The 16,586-nt window shown below is 35.8% G+C and overlaps 3 protein-coding genes across 3 annotated transcripts in view; 2 read left to right on the top strand and 1 right to left on the bottom strand.

Moving 5' to 3' along the window:
• Positions 1 to 16,586, top strand: part of LOC137620333 (cuticle protein AMP1A-like) — a 257,324-nt gene that overhangs the window by 14,771 nt on the left and 225,967 nt on the right. The window lies entirely within an intron of this gene.
• LOC137620331 (cuticle protein AMP1A-like) lies at positions 4,068 to 5,161 on the bottom strand. The gene is made up of 3 exons (XM_068350566.1): positions 5,021 to 5,161; positions 4,534 to 4,775; positions 4,068 to 4,389 (listed from the first exon to the last, which is right to left on the bottom strand). Exons 1-3 carry the CDS (start codon positions 5,027 to 5,029, stop codon positions 4,161 to 4,163), a joined length of 480 nt encoding a protein of 159 aa, XP_068206667.1. The 5' UTR covers positions 5,030 to 5,161; the 3' UTR covers positions 4,068 to 4,160.
• Positions 11,595 to 12,896, top strand: LOC137620336 (cuticle protein AMP1A-like). The gene is made up of 2 exons (XM_068350570.1): positions 11,595 to 12,231; positions 12,544 to 12,896. Exons 1-2 carry the CDS (start codon positions 12,116 to 12,118, stop codon positions 12,779 to 12,781), a joined length of 354 nt encoding a protein of 117 aa, XP_068206671.1. The 5' UTR covers positions 11,595 to 12,115; the 3' UTR covers positions 12,782 to 12,896.

The raw sequence follows: 16,586 nt of genomic DNA, 5'->3' as shown, positions 1-16,586 counted from the left end.
TTCAGTTATGGTAAGCAGTTCTTCTAGGAGGAGGATGCTCCAAAATCAAACCAACGTCTTGGGTTAGAGTTCTCTTGCTTGAGGCACGCTATTCTATCTATTTTCTTATTTCCTTTACACACGGCGCTATTTTCCTTAGACTTATAGCATCAGGCTTTCCAACTAGGATGACAGCTTAGGTAATAATAATAATAATAATAATAATAATAATAATAATAATAATGATAAAACTAATAATAATTATAATAATAGTAATAATAATAATAATAATAAAGTTGACCAGATATCCTTTTTAAAGGAGCAACAAGCTCAACGTTTTCATACAAGTGTGACCAAATCAAAACTAAAGACAATAAAAATACCCATCCAATCTTCTCAAAGTTTCATATATAGCTTACAAGAATATAACACGCTAGGGATAAGTGGCTCACGCTTTACTAATAATGAAACTAAGGCATAATGAGATCTCCCGACTAGAAGACCAGCCTAGTTTGATATAACACCAGAGGAATCAACGTATACTATGTCCTGGCAATTGTCTGAAATTTTGTAGCCTGACCTCTGATTCTCAAAGTCAAAAATCTCTTACCCCTTTTACCCCCAAAGGACGTACTGGTACGTTTCACAAACCCATCCCTTTACCCCCATGGACGTACCGGTACGTCCTTGCAAAAAAATGCTATAAATTTTTTTTTCTTCATATTTTGGATAATTTTTTGAGAAAATTCAGGCATTCTCCAAGAGAATGAGACCAACCTGACCTCTCTATGACAAAAATTAAGGCTGTTAGAGCAATTTAAAAATGATATACTGCAAAATGTGCTGGGAAAAAAATAACCCCCTGGGGGTTGAGGGTTGGAAATTTCCAAAGAGCCTGAGGGTAAAAGGGTCAAGTCATGGCAACCAGTAGGAGAAACTGAATTTAATCACTCCCTATGGTGGGCATTGAGATCACTAACAAAATAGGGAGAGGTCTTTTTTATCGTTTTGTATCTTAATTATGCTGATAAGAAAACAATTGATGATAGATTCATGAAAGTTTGGATCCTGATAGATGGAAAATAAATAAAAGATTTAATACCTGCCAAAAACTTTTATTATTATTATTATTATTATTATTATTATTATTATTATTATTATTATTATCATTACTTGCTAAGATAAATCCCTAATTGGAAAAGCAGGATGCTATGAACTAGGGGCTTCAACGGGGAAAATAGCCCATTGAGGAAAGGAAACAAGGAAAACTAAAATATTTTAAGAGCTGCAAACAACACCAAAATATGTATTTCCTATATAAACTATAAAAACTTATAAAAACAAGAGGAATAGAAATGAGATAGAATAGTGTGCCCGAGTGTACCCTCAAGCAATAGAACTCTAACCCAAAACAGTGGAAGACCATTGTACAGAGGCTATGGCACTACCCAAGACTAGAGGACAATGGTTTGATTTTGGAGTGTCCTAGAAGAGCTGCTTACCATAGCTAAAGAGTCTCTTCTACCCTTACCAAGAAGAACGTAGCCACTGAACAATTAGAGTGCAGTAGTTAACTCCTTGGAGGAAGAAGACTTGTTTAATAATCTCAGTGTTGGCAAGTGTATGCGGAAAAAGGAGAATGTGGAAAGAATAGGCCAGACTATTCGGTGTATGTGTCGGCAAATTAAAAATGAACAGTAACTAGAGAGAAGGGTCCAATATAATACTGTCTGCCAGTCAAAGGACCCCATAGCTCTCTAGCGGTAGTATCTCAATGGGTGGCTGGTGCCCTGGCCAACCTACTACCTACTATCTTATGATATCCACATTCATAGCAGGACTTATAAGAAGTAGGTTACACAGTCCTGATGTACACTGTCACCCCACTTGCCTCATTAATGGCATTCCGTTTCAGATTTATTGGCTTCTAAAAACCTAAAATAAAGTGCTTGGACAAGTGCCTCCTTTCACAAACTAATGTTTGTGAACACACTAAAATATCAGACTTTCTAGAAGGAACTGTTGTTGATGGGCACAATAACGAGTATAAGAATGTTGTATCCTGTGTTCCTCAGGGTGGTGTTCTTGGTCCACTAGTTTTCATTCACATAAAATGTGGATTGGCCAAGAAAACAAGCTCGTTACATATGCAGATGATGCTACTCTATTTGCTTCAATTCCATCTCCGGAATGTAGATCTGGGATTGCTGAATCCCTTAATAGAGATCTAACTATAGTTAGTGCATGGTGCAAATTATGGGGCATGAAGTTGAACTCTAACAAAACCCAAAGTATGATTGTAATTAGGTCGAGGATAGTGACTTCTCAACATCCAGATCTAAATACTTCGTTAACTCTTTAGGACTCTTAAAAATTCAGCTGTGATTCTTGATGGCAAATTTACATTTTAGAAACACATTCGGTCTGCTTCTTTAGTTGCACAAAAAAGGGATTATTGAGAATGCCTTCTAAGATTTCCGGTGATCAATTTATTCTGGAGAAGTGCTATAAATCTTTCGTTTTGACTTGTTTTGAGTATCGTTCTCCTGTCAGGTCTTCAGCTTTCAGCTGCTGAATTTCATCTTAATTTGTTGGATAAGACCTTGCAGTCTATCAAATTTCTTATTCCTGACCTGGATATTGATATCTAGCACCGTTGTTCACTTAGTTCTTTTCATAAATCTGACTACCATTTGCATTTAGATCATCCCAGACAGAAACACCCTACTTGTAATACTAGAAATGCAGTAAATTCAAATAGCCATGCCTTCTCCACCATGAGGCTAAATACTGTACAGTATTCTAGAAGTTTTATTCCAGCCATGACAAAATTTTCAAATGATCTTCCTTATTAGGTAGTTGATTCGGTGGAATTTCAAAATTTCAAACTTGCCTCAAAGGATTTTATAAAAGATCTATTTTAATGTTTTTGTTCAAATATTTCCTTTTCTCTCTGGTCTGTTTTCCTTTTTGGAGCCCTTGGGCTTACAGCATCCTGCCTTTCCAATTAGGGTGTAGCTTAGCTAGTAATAAAGTTAATGATAATAATTTAGGAAATGAATATTGCAATACATTAGACGACACTAGCACAGTCTGAGATGCACTGGTATGGGGTTTATCTCCGTATATCCACATAGAATAAGAATTAAAGCAATAAAAACTCTTTTTAATACTTGATATCAAACATGATAATAATGACAACTAAAATAATATGTACTTGAATTTACGTAGAGAAAATATGAATGATCAATTAGCAAAATGTTGTATTGAATGGGTCAACAATGAAGAGCCACTACACCATGTAAGGCTTAATACTATCCAGGATAGCCACTTCAGCTGAGGGAAGGACAGTACACTAGATGAGTATGAAGGAACAGGCAGGGGTAAGGCAACCTCTTGATAAACCAACAGGCATCCTTGAATGAAACTCCAGTAGGTTCGGCACATAAGCGGAGTTAATTGACGAGAATGGAGTGTCAGAGAGAGAAAGATTAGTTAAGATCAAAGAACGTCTAGCCCTATAGAGTAATTCTCGTGAAAGAGGAACGATTTTAATTGAAGGTTAAGACATAACGGTTCAAAGATTAATTTGTAAACACAAATTTCAGAAATATTATGCCGTCCCTGCTGATATTTAGAACTCAGACTGGCTTCTGATTCACCAAAATGATAATCAATTTATACTGAGATAAAAATATTTAATTTGACTGAGAAGTGAAACTATGGAATAAATAACGTGTATTGGTAGTTCACACGACTTCCATATAATACATGAATTGACAGACATCAGTGACAATGTCATCCTTTGTTGCAAGGTGTATCTCGCATTATAATGTCTATTTTGGTGAAACATATTACAATATTTCCAGTCAAACAAATAAACAGAGAGAGAGAGAGAGAGAGAGAGAGAGAGAGAGAGAGAGAGAGAGAGAGAGAGAAAGAGAGAGATTCTCTTACTAGTTTTCTTGCTGTGCCGTAAAGACTATAGAAAGAATAAACATTTCGTCAAAACAAAATTGCAAAAAGGAGATGACAAAGATGTAATTTCATATTCATGACTTATAAAGTATCAAAAAGAACCCTTTTTTCATTCAATATGCTTTATTAATTACATTGCAAATAAATATGAATAACAACAAAGCTTTCATCATTCAAAAAGTCAGTTATTCTTATCAAGACAATCATTGGGGGCTTCCATAAGAAGTAGATGGGACGCGAACTGAAGCCTGCCTTTCAAATGATCCTTTTCGGGCATCTTCCTCAGCGGCGAAGGCGATCTGGTCGAGGACGAACTGAGGAATCGGGTGGGGGAATTCGGGAGCTACTGGAAGGAGGTCAGATTCGGGCTGGAAGCCATTTTCGTTGGCTACAAACTTGACGAGGACAGGAGTACCGTCAGGTGCAGTGTATCTAGGGTTAAACGGTAGTATTTTGGAAGAATTTTTTTTTATTTACTCACCTGAAAGTTTAATATGTAGGCATTATATTTTCCTAAACTATTGCAATATGGAATAAGTTTGTATATAAATTCACCATGAATATAAAATCACTCACGAGTACTGTCCAGCCTGTATGACTGCACCATTTGCTGCATCAGGTGAACCAGACTTGGCGAAGTGGATTCCGTTTTCAGCCTCGAATTCGACGTTGAATCGTCCGTCCTCCTCCATGATTCTGTCGTCCCTCAAGATGGCTACGCGTTCCCCTGAGTCGGCTCTGGGGGAAGCAGCAGGAGCCTCGTATCTACTAGACTGGGGGACAGCAAAAGCTGCTGCGACAAAGGTTACGAGGATGACCTGCAGAAATGTATATTTGATTTTTAGATGGAACTTGCACCTTCAACTGCTGAATTTTAGATTCTTAAAATTAATATTTTTTTTTTTTTTTTTTGAAATTATCCGAGAAATATATCTGTTCTTTGCCATGAATTAGTCTGATACAAGTCAACTCTTAAGTCCATTTGTAAATGTGGAAGTAATTCAGATTTCAAAGCCAAGAGATGGAAAGAAAGCAAATATGAAAGTTTGCGTCTGAGACTCACGAGCTTCATGATGAAAGACCAACTGAGCGACTGACGCTGTGCAAAGATTGTCTCCTCATTTATATACTGGGGATCATTAGCGAAGGGTCATCAAAAATGCAACAATACTGGATCGTGCCCTTGGCCCTTCGAGCTCAAGAATGTTTCGTTTTCTTTGACGACCAGAAGGTGGAGTTACTTCTTAAGGCCATCAGATAAAGCCGGTCATAATGATCGTTAAGCGGCTGGTCATGGAAGGATAATAAATATCTAAATTAGGTCGCAAAGTTATTATACACATGCAGAGAGAGAGAGAGAGAGAGAGAGAGAGAGAGAGAGAGAGAGAGAGAGAGAGAGAGAGAGAGAGAGAGAGAGAGAGAGGCCATTTGTTTACCTTTCATTATTCTGGATTCCGGAGGAATATCAAGACTACCAAAATGTGTTTCAAGGAGCTATTTGTATTAGTAGTTCTTTAGATTTATTGATGTGATTAGGTCTGTCTTATTCAACTTGTTTGTCAACGACAACAAGTTGCTGGCCAGCATTGTCTACCTGACACCGAGACTTTAGCTTTGATCCACATGACCAAAAGCAACGTTCAAACTCACCCACACACAAAATAAGATACGTTAGAATTATATGAAATTTATTTGCTTGGAAGCATTACATATAATACATGGAGATTTGTAATTCTGTGGGCTTTTCTAATAGATTTCTCGAAATCAAACTTTTTGTGTTTATTAGACCCCCCCCCCCAAAAAAAAAAAATAACCCTCTAAATTTCATAATGTTTTGACAGGTCAAATCCAAGATGGACGCCAATATGGCAGCTAAAACACTACATGTGATATAAACAAGTAAGTAACACCCATTTCATTTTTTCTTTTAATATAATAAGTATAAATTTGAATCTTGAAAGAATTCTATAGATTACTGAGAAAAATAGAATAATAATATGTCAATGAAAATGGCTGCTAAACATGATTATATCAATGGTCACAATTTGGAAGGTGAAAAAAAAAAAAATATTTTTTACGTGCTGTTAACATATGTAAATTTGAAATTTGAAAATAGTATCTGATATATTCAAATGATAGTTGGGAGTAAGATAAACACTAAGATATGCTCAACAGCTCTTAAATACCTACCGAGGATAAATATTTTTCTGTGGCTCAGTATCAACATCACTGCATTTTTTTTTTTTTTTTACCAGAAGTAACTCTCATGCGATATGAAATAATTGCATAAAATATAATAGACATGTCAGTAGTACCTTTATTAAATTTAATGTGATTATCCTTAGTTTATCTATCACAAAATAGGAACGTGTTTGGTACAATTAGATTATAAATAATCGATCAATATATCCATAGTTTGAACTCTGTAGCAATAGAATCTGCCAGGCATAATAAAGTTGTATAAAATAAGTAGTTCAAAGTATGAATTAATATGTTCATACAGTACCTATGGATAAACATTTTGCGTCTGAAAAATTATTGCTACCAAAAAGAACTAAAACATTGTATACTTCATATCAGGCACCTCCTTCTTCATCTCATTTCAGCTCCTCATCACTTTCATATTTAGAAATGATCACATTCAAGCTCTTTTACCATTTGCTTCACATTTGCATTCCTTTGGATGGAGGAATGTGAATTCTACAGCTGCAACATTATTATGTAATTGGCATTCAAAAATGCTATGAAGCAGGTTAGTTTTCCTTTTCCAAATATGTGTCCTCTATTGTCTCACCCGCTAATAGCATGAAAGCCAAGCAGTGCAGGAATCCTATTTGGACCACCAGCATCATAAATGACATTGAACTTTACCGGCCTTCCATGGTCACCATTTCCCATTATCATAATGGTCTCTTTATTCAAATGCAGATATCCTCGTTCGGCAAGAACCAATATGTCAGTGTCTGAGCAGTAGCTATGAGGGATATCGCCTGACTTAATGCTGTAGCATAGAGTAATTGATAAGGTGTCTGCTTCCTACTGGGTGCTTGGAATTTTTATCATAGAAGGACTAGAAAACATATCACCTTTGTCTGTATGAGTGGTCAAAGAAATACCCCAATTTTCAATTACGTTTTGTGCCAAATAAAGAGTTTGTTACACTTTTGTGTCCTTACTACTGAGAATTGTATTGTAGTCCAGTATGCAAGTGTTGTCATGTAGTTTGTAACTCTTATTTTTAGCTCTACCAGTTCAACGCAACTGTCTAGTATGAACACTTAGCAAGTTGTTTACAGACTATACACCAAATATAATGTATGCCTATCCGTATCTGAATGACTTCAATTCATGATCATTTGTACTAAAGATTCTGCAAGCTCCTCACAACTGTATTTGTTAGCCTTCTGGGCAGAAAGTTCATTCATCATCATATTATTATTATTATTAAATGCTAAGCTACAACCCTAGTTGGAAAAGCAAGATGCTACAAGCCCAGGGGCCCCAACAGGGAAAATAGCCCAGTGAGGAAAGGAAATAAAGAAAAGTAAAATATCTTAAGAATAGTAACATTAAAAAAAATATTTCCTATAAAAACTAAAAAAAAAACTTTAACAAACCAAGAGGAAGGGAAACTAGATAGAAGTGTGCCCGAGTGTACCCTCAAGCACGAGAACTCTAACCCAAGACAGTGGAAGACCATGGTACAGAAGTTATGGCACTGCCCTGGGGAGAAAGTTCATTCATCATAGCTATGCCATCAAACAACTACGAGTCTCTGGGAATGTAACGGTGCTGCTGTGTCCAGTGCAAGATCCATGATTGTAAGTAGGTCAAAGATAGTGTCTCCTTAACACCCAAATCTTTTAATTGATAATGTCTCTTTAACTACATAAAATCAATTTATTTTGTTTGCGTCGATCTTGATTGCAAATCTATTTTTGAGAAAATATCGGGTCTAATTATTCTTCAAGTGTATACAAAAAATTCCATTCAGAAAGTCGTAAGATTTTTGGTAATCTATCTATCCGGTGAAGAGCTTGTTTTTGCATTTGTTAAAGAATTGATAATGTTACTGCATTCGGCAAGTGTTTATGGCAGATTTAGCCATGCAGGTTACCATGAAATTTCCATAACGCTTGTATTTCTATATAGGTATGCTGAAGGTAATCATGTGTTCCCTAGCTTACAGTTTGGCTTTCACAAAGGTCTTGGAGCATATGATGCACTTCTTACAAACATTTTCTAATGCTGCGCAAAAATCCATTGATTGTGGTCAGAAAGTTTGTATAATTGGCGTTGAATATAGTGCAGACTTTTACTGTATTAATCATTTGGACTTTTTTCTCAAACTCAAACAAATGTGCAAAGGTGGTCATTTCTTAGCATCACTAGTGAATGGGTAGGCAGTAGATTGTAAAGAGGAGTTGCAAATGGGCACCAAAGTGACTATAGAATTGTAATATCTGGTGTTTAACAGAGTACTATTCTTGGCCCATTACTTTTCATATTGTGTATGTATAATATGCGAGATGACCTTGGAAAAAAATCTTATTTCATACACCTATGATGCAACTTTCCTTACCTCCATTCAATCCAATGAATATAGACCTGTTGTTGCTGAGTACCTCAGTAGAGATCTTTTTGAAACTAGTGTGTAGTGCAAATTATGGAGCATGAAGCTGAACCTCAACAAAACTCAAAGTATGATTTTAAGAAGGTCAAAGACAGTGGTTCATTAGCATAAAAATCTTTTCATTGATGATGTCTCTTCAACTACGAACAACCAATCCATTTTATATGTGTGGATCTTGATTGCAAATTTATTTTTGAGAAGAATATCGGGTCTAATTCTTCTTCAAGTGTGAAAAGAAAATATTGAGAAAGTCTTAGGATTTTTAGTGATCTATCTGTCTTAATGAAATGGTTTATTTGGTTCATTCTGCTATTATTTTATCATTAATCCCCTGTCTAATCTGTGGTCTATTAAATTCCTTATCCCTATTCAGAATATTAATATCTGACATGACCATTCAGCTAGTTCTTTGTGCATAATGCATAGGATTTTTCATAATTCTGGCCACCTCATGCATTCAGGTCTCCCCAGACATTACAATCCTGTAAATAGAACTGTTTGCAGTTGACTATGCAAGTTAATTAAAACAGTTTTGCCTCCTCCATCAAAGGGCTCTATATTGTACAATTTTCTAGAAGTTATATTCCAGCTGTGACCAGATAGTGGAATGATGATCCTAATGTGGTAGTTGAGTCAGTGTAACTTCAGAAGTTCAAAATCGTATGTATTTAACGTTGCTACTGATATTAGTATATTTTATGGTGTGTTTTCTTCTTTCTCATTCATAGTATATTCGTAACTTCTCTATTTCCGTTCCACCCTGAGATACTCTCTCTGCTGGAACTCTAGGGCTTGAAGCATTTTCCTTTTCACATTAGGGCTTTTGCTTCATTAATAATGATGATAATATGTAAAGTATTTTAGAATATCTTTTGAAAAATGTCCCTATGACAGACATAGAATTCATATTATTATTATTATTATTATTATTATTATTATTATTATTAATTGCTAAGCTCCAACCCTAGTTGGAAAAGCAAGATGCTATAAGCCCAGGGGCCCCAACAGGGAAAATAGCCCAGTGAGGAAAGGAAACAAGGAAAAATAATATATTTTAAGAACAATGACATTTAAATAAATATTTCCTATATAAACTATGAAACCTTTAACAAAACACGAGGAAGAGAAACGAGATAGAATAATGTGCCCGAGTGTACCCTCAAGCAAGAGAACTCTAACCCAAGACAGTGGAAGACCATGGTACAGAGGCTATGGCACTACCCAAGACTAGAGAACAATGGTTTGATTTTGGAGTGTTCTTCTCCAAGAAGAGCTGCTTACCATAGCTAAAGAGTCTCTTCTACCCTTACCAAGAAAAAAGTAGCCACTGGACAATTACAGTGTAGTAATTAACCCCATGGATGAAGAAGAATCGTTTGGTAATCTCAATGTTGTCAGGTGAATGAGGACAGAGGAGAATCTTTAAAGAATAGGCCAGACTATTCAGTGTATGTGTAGGGAAAGGGAGAGTGAACCGTAACTAGAGAGAAGGATCCAATGAAGTATTGTCTGGAAAGTCAAAGGACCACATAACTCTCTCGCGGTAGTATCTCAACGGGTATATTAAATTTGAAATTAAAAATATTAAAACTAATTTCTTTCACTAGCTTTAGCATTAGCATATGATTTTAACACACATAAAGTAAAGTTATGAATGTAAAAAAAACCCTCTTCCTTAAAATATCAATATTACAAAAGAAGAAAAGAAAATCATCATAGCATAAAACCATAAAGTCCATTAATAGGAAAAAAAATCTGTGCCTCTAAATACTTAAATTCTGCTTTCATTGAGCAAGTGGCAAAGTGGGTGACACATGTATTATCGCATCAATATATCTACAAGTAAAAAATGTATTGGACTTGTTCAAGAATTTTAATTGATTCTGTGACATTCATACTCTTGTTTTAACGATGTTCCCTGATGGCGAATTTATTGATCTTTCTTTGTTGCTTATTACCATATTTTCTCTTATCATTATCATTATTACCTTTGTCGTTATAGTTAATGCTGGAAGCAGCATCAGTAATAGTTTTGACTATAAATGTGTCCTCTTTGAAATCTCTCTATTGCTATTAAGAAAGGCACTGTTACTCCCACTTATGCTGATGCTCTTGAAACTATAGTCCATTTCTTTTAGCGATGCATATTTGCACCGACTCGCAGCGGTGCCCTTTTAGCTCGGAAAAGTTTCCGGATCGCTGATTGGTTGGACAAGATAATTCTCACCAATCAGCGACCAGGAAACTTTTCCGAGCTAAAAGGGCACCGCCGCGAGTCGGTGCAAATATGCATCGCTAAAAGAAATGGACTATAGTTTTGTTATTGTACTCTGTCACGATTTTTGTATATATCATTAATTTGCAGTAATTATCACGTGTAGTAGTAATAACTGTTGCAGCTGTAGATCCTATTGTAGTAGTCTAGTAGTACATAAATAGTATTATAATCGTACAAATTATTATTGCAATTGTTGTTGTTACAAATATTATTATTATTATAATTATTATTATTATTATTATTATTATTATTATTATTATTACTAATATTATTATTATCATTATTATTACTATTATTATTATTATTATTATTATTATTACTACTACTATTATTATTATTATTATTATTATTATCATTATTATCATTATTACTATTATTAATATTCTTCTTCTTCTTCTTCTTCTTCTTCTTCTTCTTCTTCTTCTTCTTCTTCTTCTTCTTATCATTATTATTCAATTATTTCGTCAAGTGATAAAATCAGTGACGAAATCATATAGAACCTTGTAATTGTGTGTGACGTTAAATGAGGAACTTTCTTGACCTAAAGCTCGAAAGTACGAGTGGAACTCGGCTGAGCCAAGGACGAGGGCAGTATCACTTGGCTTTGATGCCTCCGCCCACTGCAGATGACCTGCTAACAGGTATAAAAGGCCCCAAAGGAGACCATTTACTCATCAGTTACTCACAACTCAGCAAACATGAAGTTTGTGAGTGCTTGCCTCGATTCCTTCTTTCATTCTTCGATGCTCTTCACCACCATTTACTAATTTGGATTATTTCTTTTTATCACATAGCAATATTATTCCACATTTCATTCTGTTCTTCTTGACTTTGGCATATCATTATGTATAATTTTCATATTTTCTTTTAAATTGGCATCCACATGTCTTTACATCCATAGATAATGGCTCGTCTTAACAAAGTCAGTTTTTTGTGATTTTTGTCGTTAGATTCCAAAATCAAGTATTGAATCAGTACTACATAAGTATGGAAGATTATATTCCCAGAGCTATATCTTATCTGAAAAATCTATTAGCCGATTTTGTGCAGATTTTTCGGTAGCTGAAAATGGCATGTAGCAATTTAATTCAAAAATACATTGTAAATCTTAATTATATTTCAAGGTCATCCTCGTCGCCCTCGCCGCAGTGGCCCTTGGGGCCCCTCAGTCAGCAAGATACGAAGCTCCAGCCTCCTCAAGGAGTGACTCAGGAGAACGCGTAGCCATCTTGAGGGATGACAGAATCATGGAGGAGGACGGACGATTCAACGTCGAATTCGAGGCTGAAAACGGAATCCACTTCGCCAAGTCTGGTTCACCTGATGCAGCAAATGGTGCTGTCATACAGGCTGGACAGTACTCGTGAGTAATTAGTGAATTGTAATTATTACATGAAAGTTTATTCTTTAACAAGTCCTGTTGCATTATCTTAGTAGTTGGCTCTGTTTATGTGACAAACCGGTAATGCAGGTGATGTCATGACATCAAATCTATCTAACGCTTATGATTCCTAAACATCATTTCATATCCAAGGTGAAAATCATCAATATAAATTGCATCAGCAAAAGAAAGCTCTAGAAAAATCAGCCAGTGTTGTGGTATTTTTATCAATGTGATTTAGAACTATTGCCAAAGGAAGACAAAGAGCTTTCACTAAGATACCCTTTCCCACAGCTACACTGCTCCTGACGGTACAGAAGTTCTTGTGAAATTCGTGGCGAACGAAAATGGCTACCAGCCTGAGTCTAACCTGCTGCCAGTGGCTCCTGAATTTCCTCATCCCATTCCCCAGTTCGTCCTTGACCAAATTGCCTTCGCCGCAGAGGAAGACGCCCGCCGTCAACGTGAAGGATCCTTCGAGAGGACAGCCTCTGTCAGAGCCCCTTCTACCTCTTATGGAAGGCCCAATTAAATCGTTTCATGAACCATTAATCCTCTTGCTGACTGGAGTTCTGAAAAATGTATTTATTATTAATATTAAACTGTATATAAGTAGATTAGATTAAAGCTGAAATACAACATTCAAACTTTATTTTTTTTAACACAAACTTCAAAAGTAGTTTCTTTTATGATATGCATTCTGATATTGACTGCGTTTGGTTTATAGGTTTCATGTGACTCAGTTATTTGCTTCTAATTTCTGATGCAAGCTTCTGAAGGTTGACTTTTGGCATGACGTTATCCTCATTATCATACTAATAAGCGTAGTGATATGGTGAAGTAATCTTTTCTGATATTTGTGATGAATAGTGATCACGGGTAAGAAGATAGTGTTGATAGTCACGGATGTCGCAATGAAAAATTACCGGGCATTACTAAGGAAGAAGATCTTTCTGTGTTACTAGAAGAGATGTAATAAATAAATCGGGATGAAATAGGATTAAGATAAAATGGCAGAAGTGGGGAATCTTATATAGAGTAAAAAGAGACCATATACTGTATTTTGCTTCAGAGGACATGAAAGGAGCAAAGTCAATGAAGTTTGTCTCCTTATTAATAAAATCCTGCAGGTAATATAAAAGAAGTTTGTAGAACTATCTATAAAATTGCAGGATTAATTATGAAAACAAATAAGAGGTATAAAATGAAGATCATTCAAACATATGCACCAACAACATCCTATAAAGAGGAAGAAATAGTTTATTTATGAAATAGTTTATTTATGAAGACCTGTAGATTCCTATGAAAAAAACACACGTTACATTTGTTTCAGCTGCTTTCAATGTTATAGTAGGTCGAAAGAAGAGAGGAGAATCGAATCAGCAGTAGGTAAAACTGGAGTAGGCACAAGATATGACAGAGGAGACATGTTTGTAGAATTTGCTGAAAGGAACACTCTTAAGATCGTGAACATCTTTTTCCTTATATAACAATTAACATAAAAAATGGATATAGAGAAGCCAAAATAGGGTAATTCCAAATTGAACAGATTTTATTCTCAATGAAAAGGCTAATTCAGTTAAAGAAATAACAGTGTGATCAAGTTAAAGTTAAGCGATCATAGAATATGAGAAGAAATATTTGTCTATAGCTAAGGAAAGAAAGAGAAAACTAATTTTTAGAAAGAAAATAAACACTCCTGTAATGAGAGTAAAATCTATCGAGTTCAGCAATACAAAATAGACACTCCCAGCTACATAATGAAATGGAAAAAAGTAAAGAAGAAATGAACAGTAATTTAACAAAATTTGTATTATAATCAGCACAACATTATAATACTTGGAAAAGTTCCTTTAAATGATCAAAGAAAACTATCAGAAAAACCAACAATAATAAAGACAAGGCTGGAAAAGAGTGTGAAATCCAAGAGAGATGAAACAGAAGTAGCAGATCTATACAAAAAATAGAAAATCTAAAAGCCCAAGACATTCTTAAACACAATCAGACCAAAATTGTGGAAATACTAAAGAACAGATGTTTCCTTTAAAGATTGAAAATGGAAATATTATCAACAAAAGAGATGGGGTGATAAAAATTGTAGAGAATTTCTTTACAATGCTATGAAATAGTCATATAAGAAATAACTTTGCTAATAGATTTAATGAAACACCTGAGCAGGTACTAAAGGTAACAGTAGGAGAAGTAAAGATAGCATTATAAGTCATGACGAGAGGCAAAGATTTATGAAAAGATGACCTAACAATAGATTTAATAATAAATGGAGGAGATTTCAAATCCTTAAAAGGGCAAGAATGCCTTATACCAATACCTTGGATAAACTTTATCATTATAGTAATTCACAAAAACGAAGACACAAAAGCCAGAAAAATTACCGTCCAATAAGTCTACTCTCAGTAAAACTTACGCTGAATGGAAAGAAAGCTAGACTTTAATTAACTAAGAGAGCAGGCAGGCTTTAGAAGTGGGTATTCAGTAACTGACCATATTCATGGAATTAACCACATAATGGAGAAATCAACAAAGTATGACAAACCACCAAGTATGGCATTTATAGACTACGAGAAAGCTTTTCATTTTGTCAAAACATCAGCAGTAATAAAAGCCCTTAAAACGAGGAATAGAAGAATCTTATGGTAACACTTTAAGATATCTTTGCAGGAAGTACAGCAATCCTAAAACTACATAAAGGTAGTGAGAAAATTCTGATTGAGGAAGGAGTTAGACAAGGAGACCCTATTGATGTACTCGTTAGGCTTTCCAGCCCTCTGACAAACGTGCCAAGCTAGAAAAATTGTTTCATAATCTTCTACGTCGTCTATCTTATTCCCATGTGCCCCATCTCATATGCTACGGCAATCACCCGTCTTTTCAGAGGTGTGGGAATCAAAGTCTGATGATATATGCCCCATTCAGTATTCCCAGGGATATCAACGGGTCTATGCTTCCTCATAAACAATCCATCCTTGAGGTAATAACAGGTGGGAGACTGCTGCACATTCGTCTCATCCACCACAGGGTACATTAATTCTGTTAATGTCACATCCTTCCGATGCAATCCTATCACCCTTTTCCGACTCACTTGTCCTACTTCTAATGCTGAGTTTTCCATTTCTCCCAAATCCATTGCTTCCTTGTCTTCCCTTTTCTTCGTCTATCGTAACTCATATTTCGGACTCTTCTGGGAGCTCTCCTCTTGCATACTATCATGAGAAACCTCTTCTTCCGTAAAAAAATCTGCCAAGTCCATTGTTCCTTCGGTTTCTCTGTCTTCTTCTGCAGCCACTTTCTTCGCCATACTCCTAATAGGAGAGAACTAGGAAGCAGATATGGGTAGTCCTTCTTAAGTTCAGTCGTAGGACTATATTACAGTGGTTTCTCCATTACAAAGGGACAAGGCACAAGCAGCGGTCCACCAACCTCATTGCCAATATGACTTCTACTCCTTTGACAGCCAATGAATCCTTTACCGCAAAATCAAAATGACCTGTCACCAACTTGCATGACAGTTTCAAACAGCAAATAGGAGTAACCTCCTCTCCTCCTATTTCCTTCAAAATGACAGTCCCTTGTGAGAGACTTTTCCACCAATGGGTGTACATACACATCTTGTCACCACACTACGATTACAACACATGTCGCGCAATATCTTGACCGGGATCTGCTCGCTCCCATCCAAAGCGGTTAAGAAACCTTCATAAAGATACGGTTTAAAGGCATTCACCCTGTTTGGGGTTGTCCTGTTCATTGTGTAAACGTTAGCTGGTTTATTTTCCTCGTTGACCTTTACCGTTTGGCCCTTCGTCTTCGCATTCTGTGAAGTTTGAAGTTGAATTATCCTTAACCACTTGGGAGACTGCTTTCGGTTGGTTCGACCAACATTTTCTACTGAATTAGTCACACTTATAACAGACGGTATTAATCTTCTGCACGTCTTTCACAAAATCTGGAGGACGATTCGACGATTGTTTTTGTGGTACTATCACATTCTGCTTTGGAAGAATACCAATGGTACTTACACTGTAACTACTGAACTTGTTCCCATAGTTATTACTGAACTGGTTTCCATAGTTCGGCAAATACTTGCCACTTGGTCGGAACGACAGTTGAAACTTTATAACCGAGGAGGGTTTACGACTGATAATATTATAATCTTCACTCAGAGAAGCGGCTCTATTAAGTGTTATCACCTCTCTCTCTAAGTACGATCGAATATGTTAAAAAATTCCTCGTAAATATTGTTCCAGCACTATCATTTCTTCTAATACAGCCATCTCTCTCATTTTGGCAGCCTCTATCCATCTCTTAAAACATCATTG

The sequence above is a fragment of the Palaemon carinicauda genome, chromosome 26 (genome assembly GCF_036898095.1).
Source record: "Palaemon carinicauda isolate YSFRI2023 chromosome 26, ASM3689809v2, whole genome shotgun sequence".
In the NCBI taxonomy this organism is placed as follows: Eukaryota; Metazoa; Arthropoda; class Malacostraca; order Decapoda; family Palaemonidae; genus Palaemon; species Palaemon carinicauda.
Note: the sequence above shows the minus strand (reverse complement) of the source record. Positions and strands in the feature narration are given on the sequence as shown.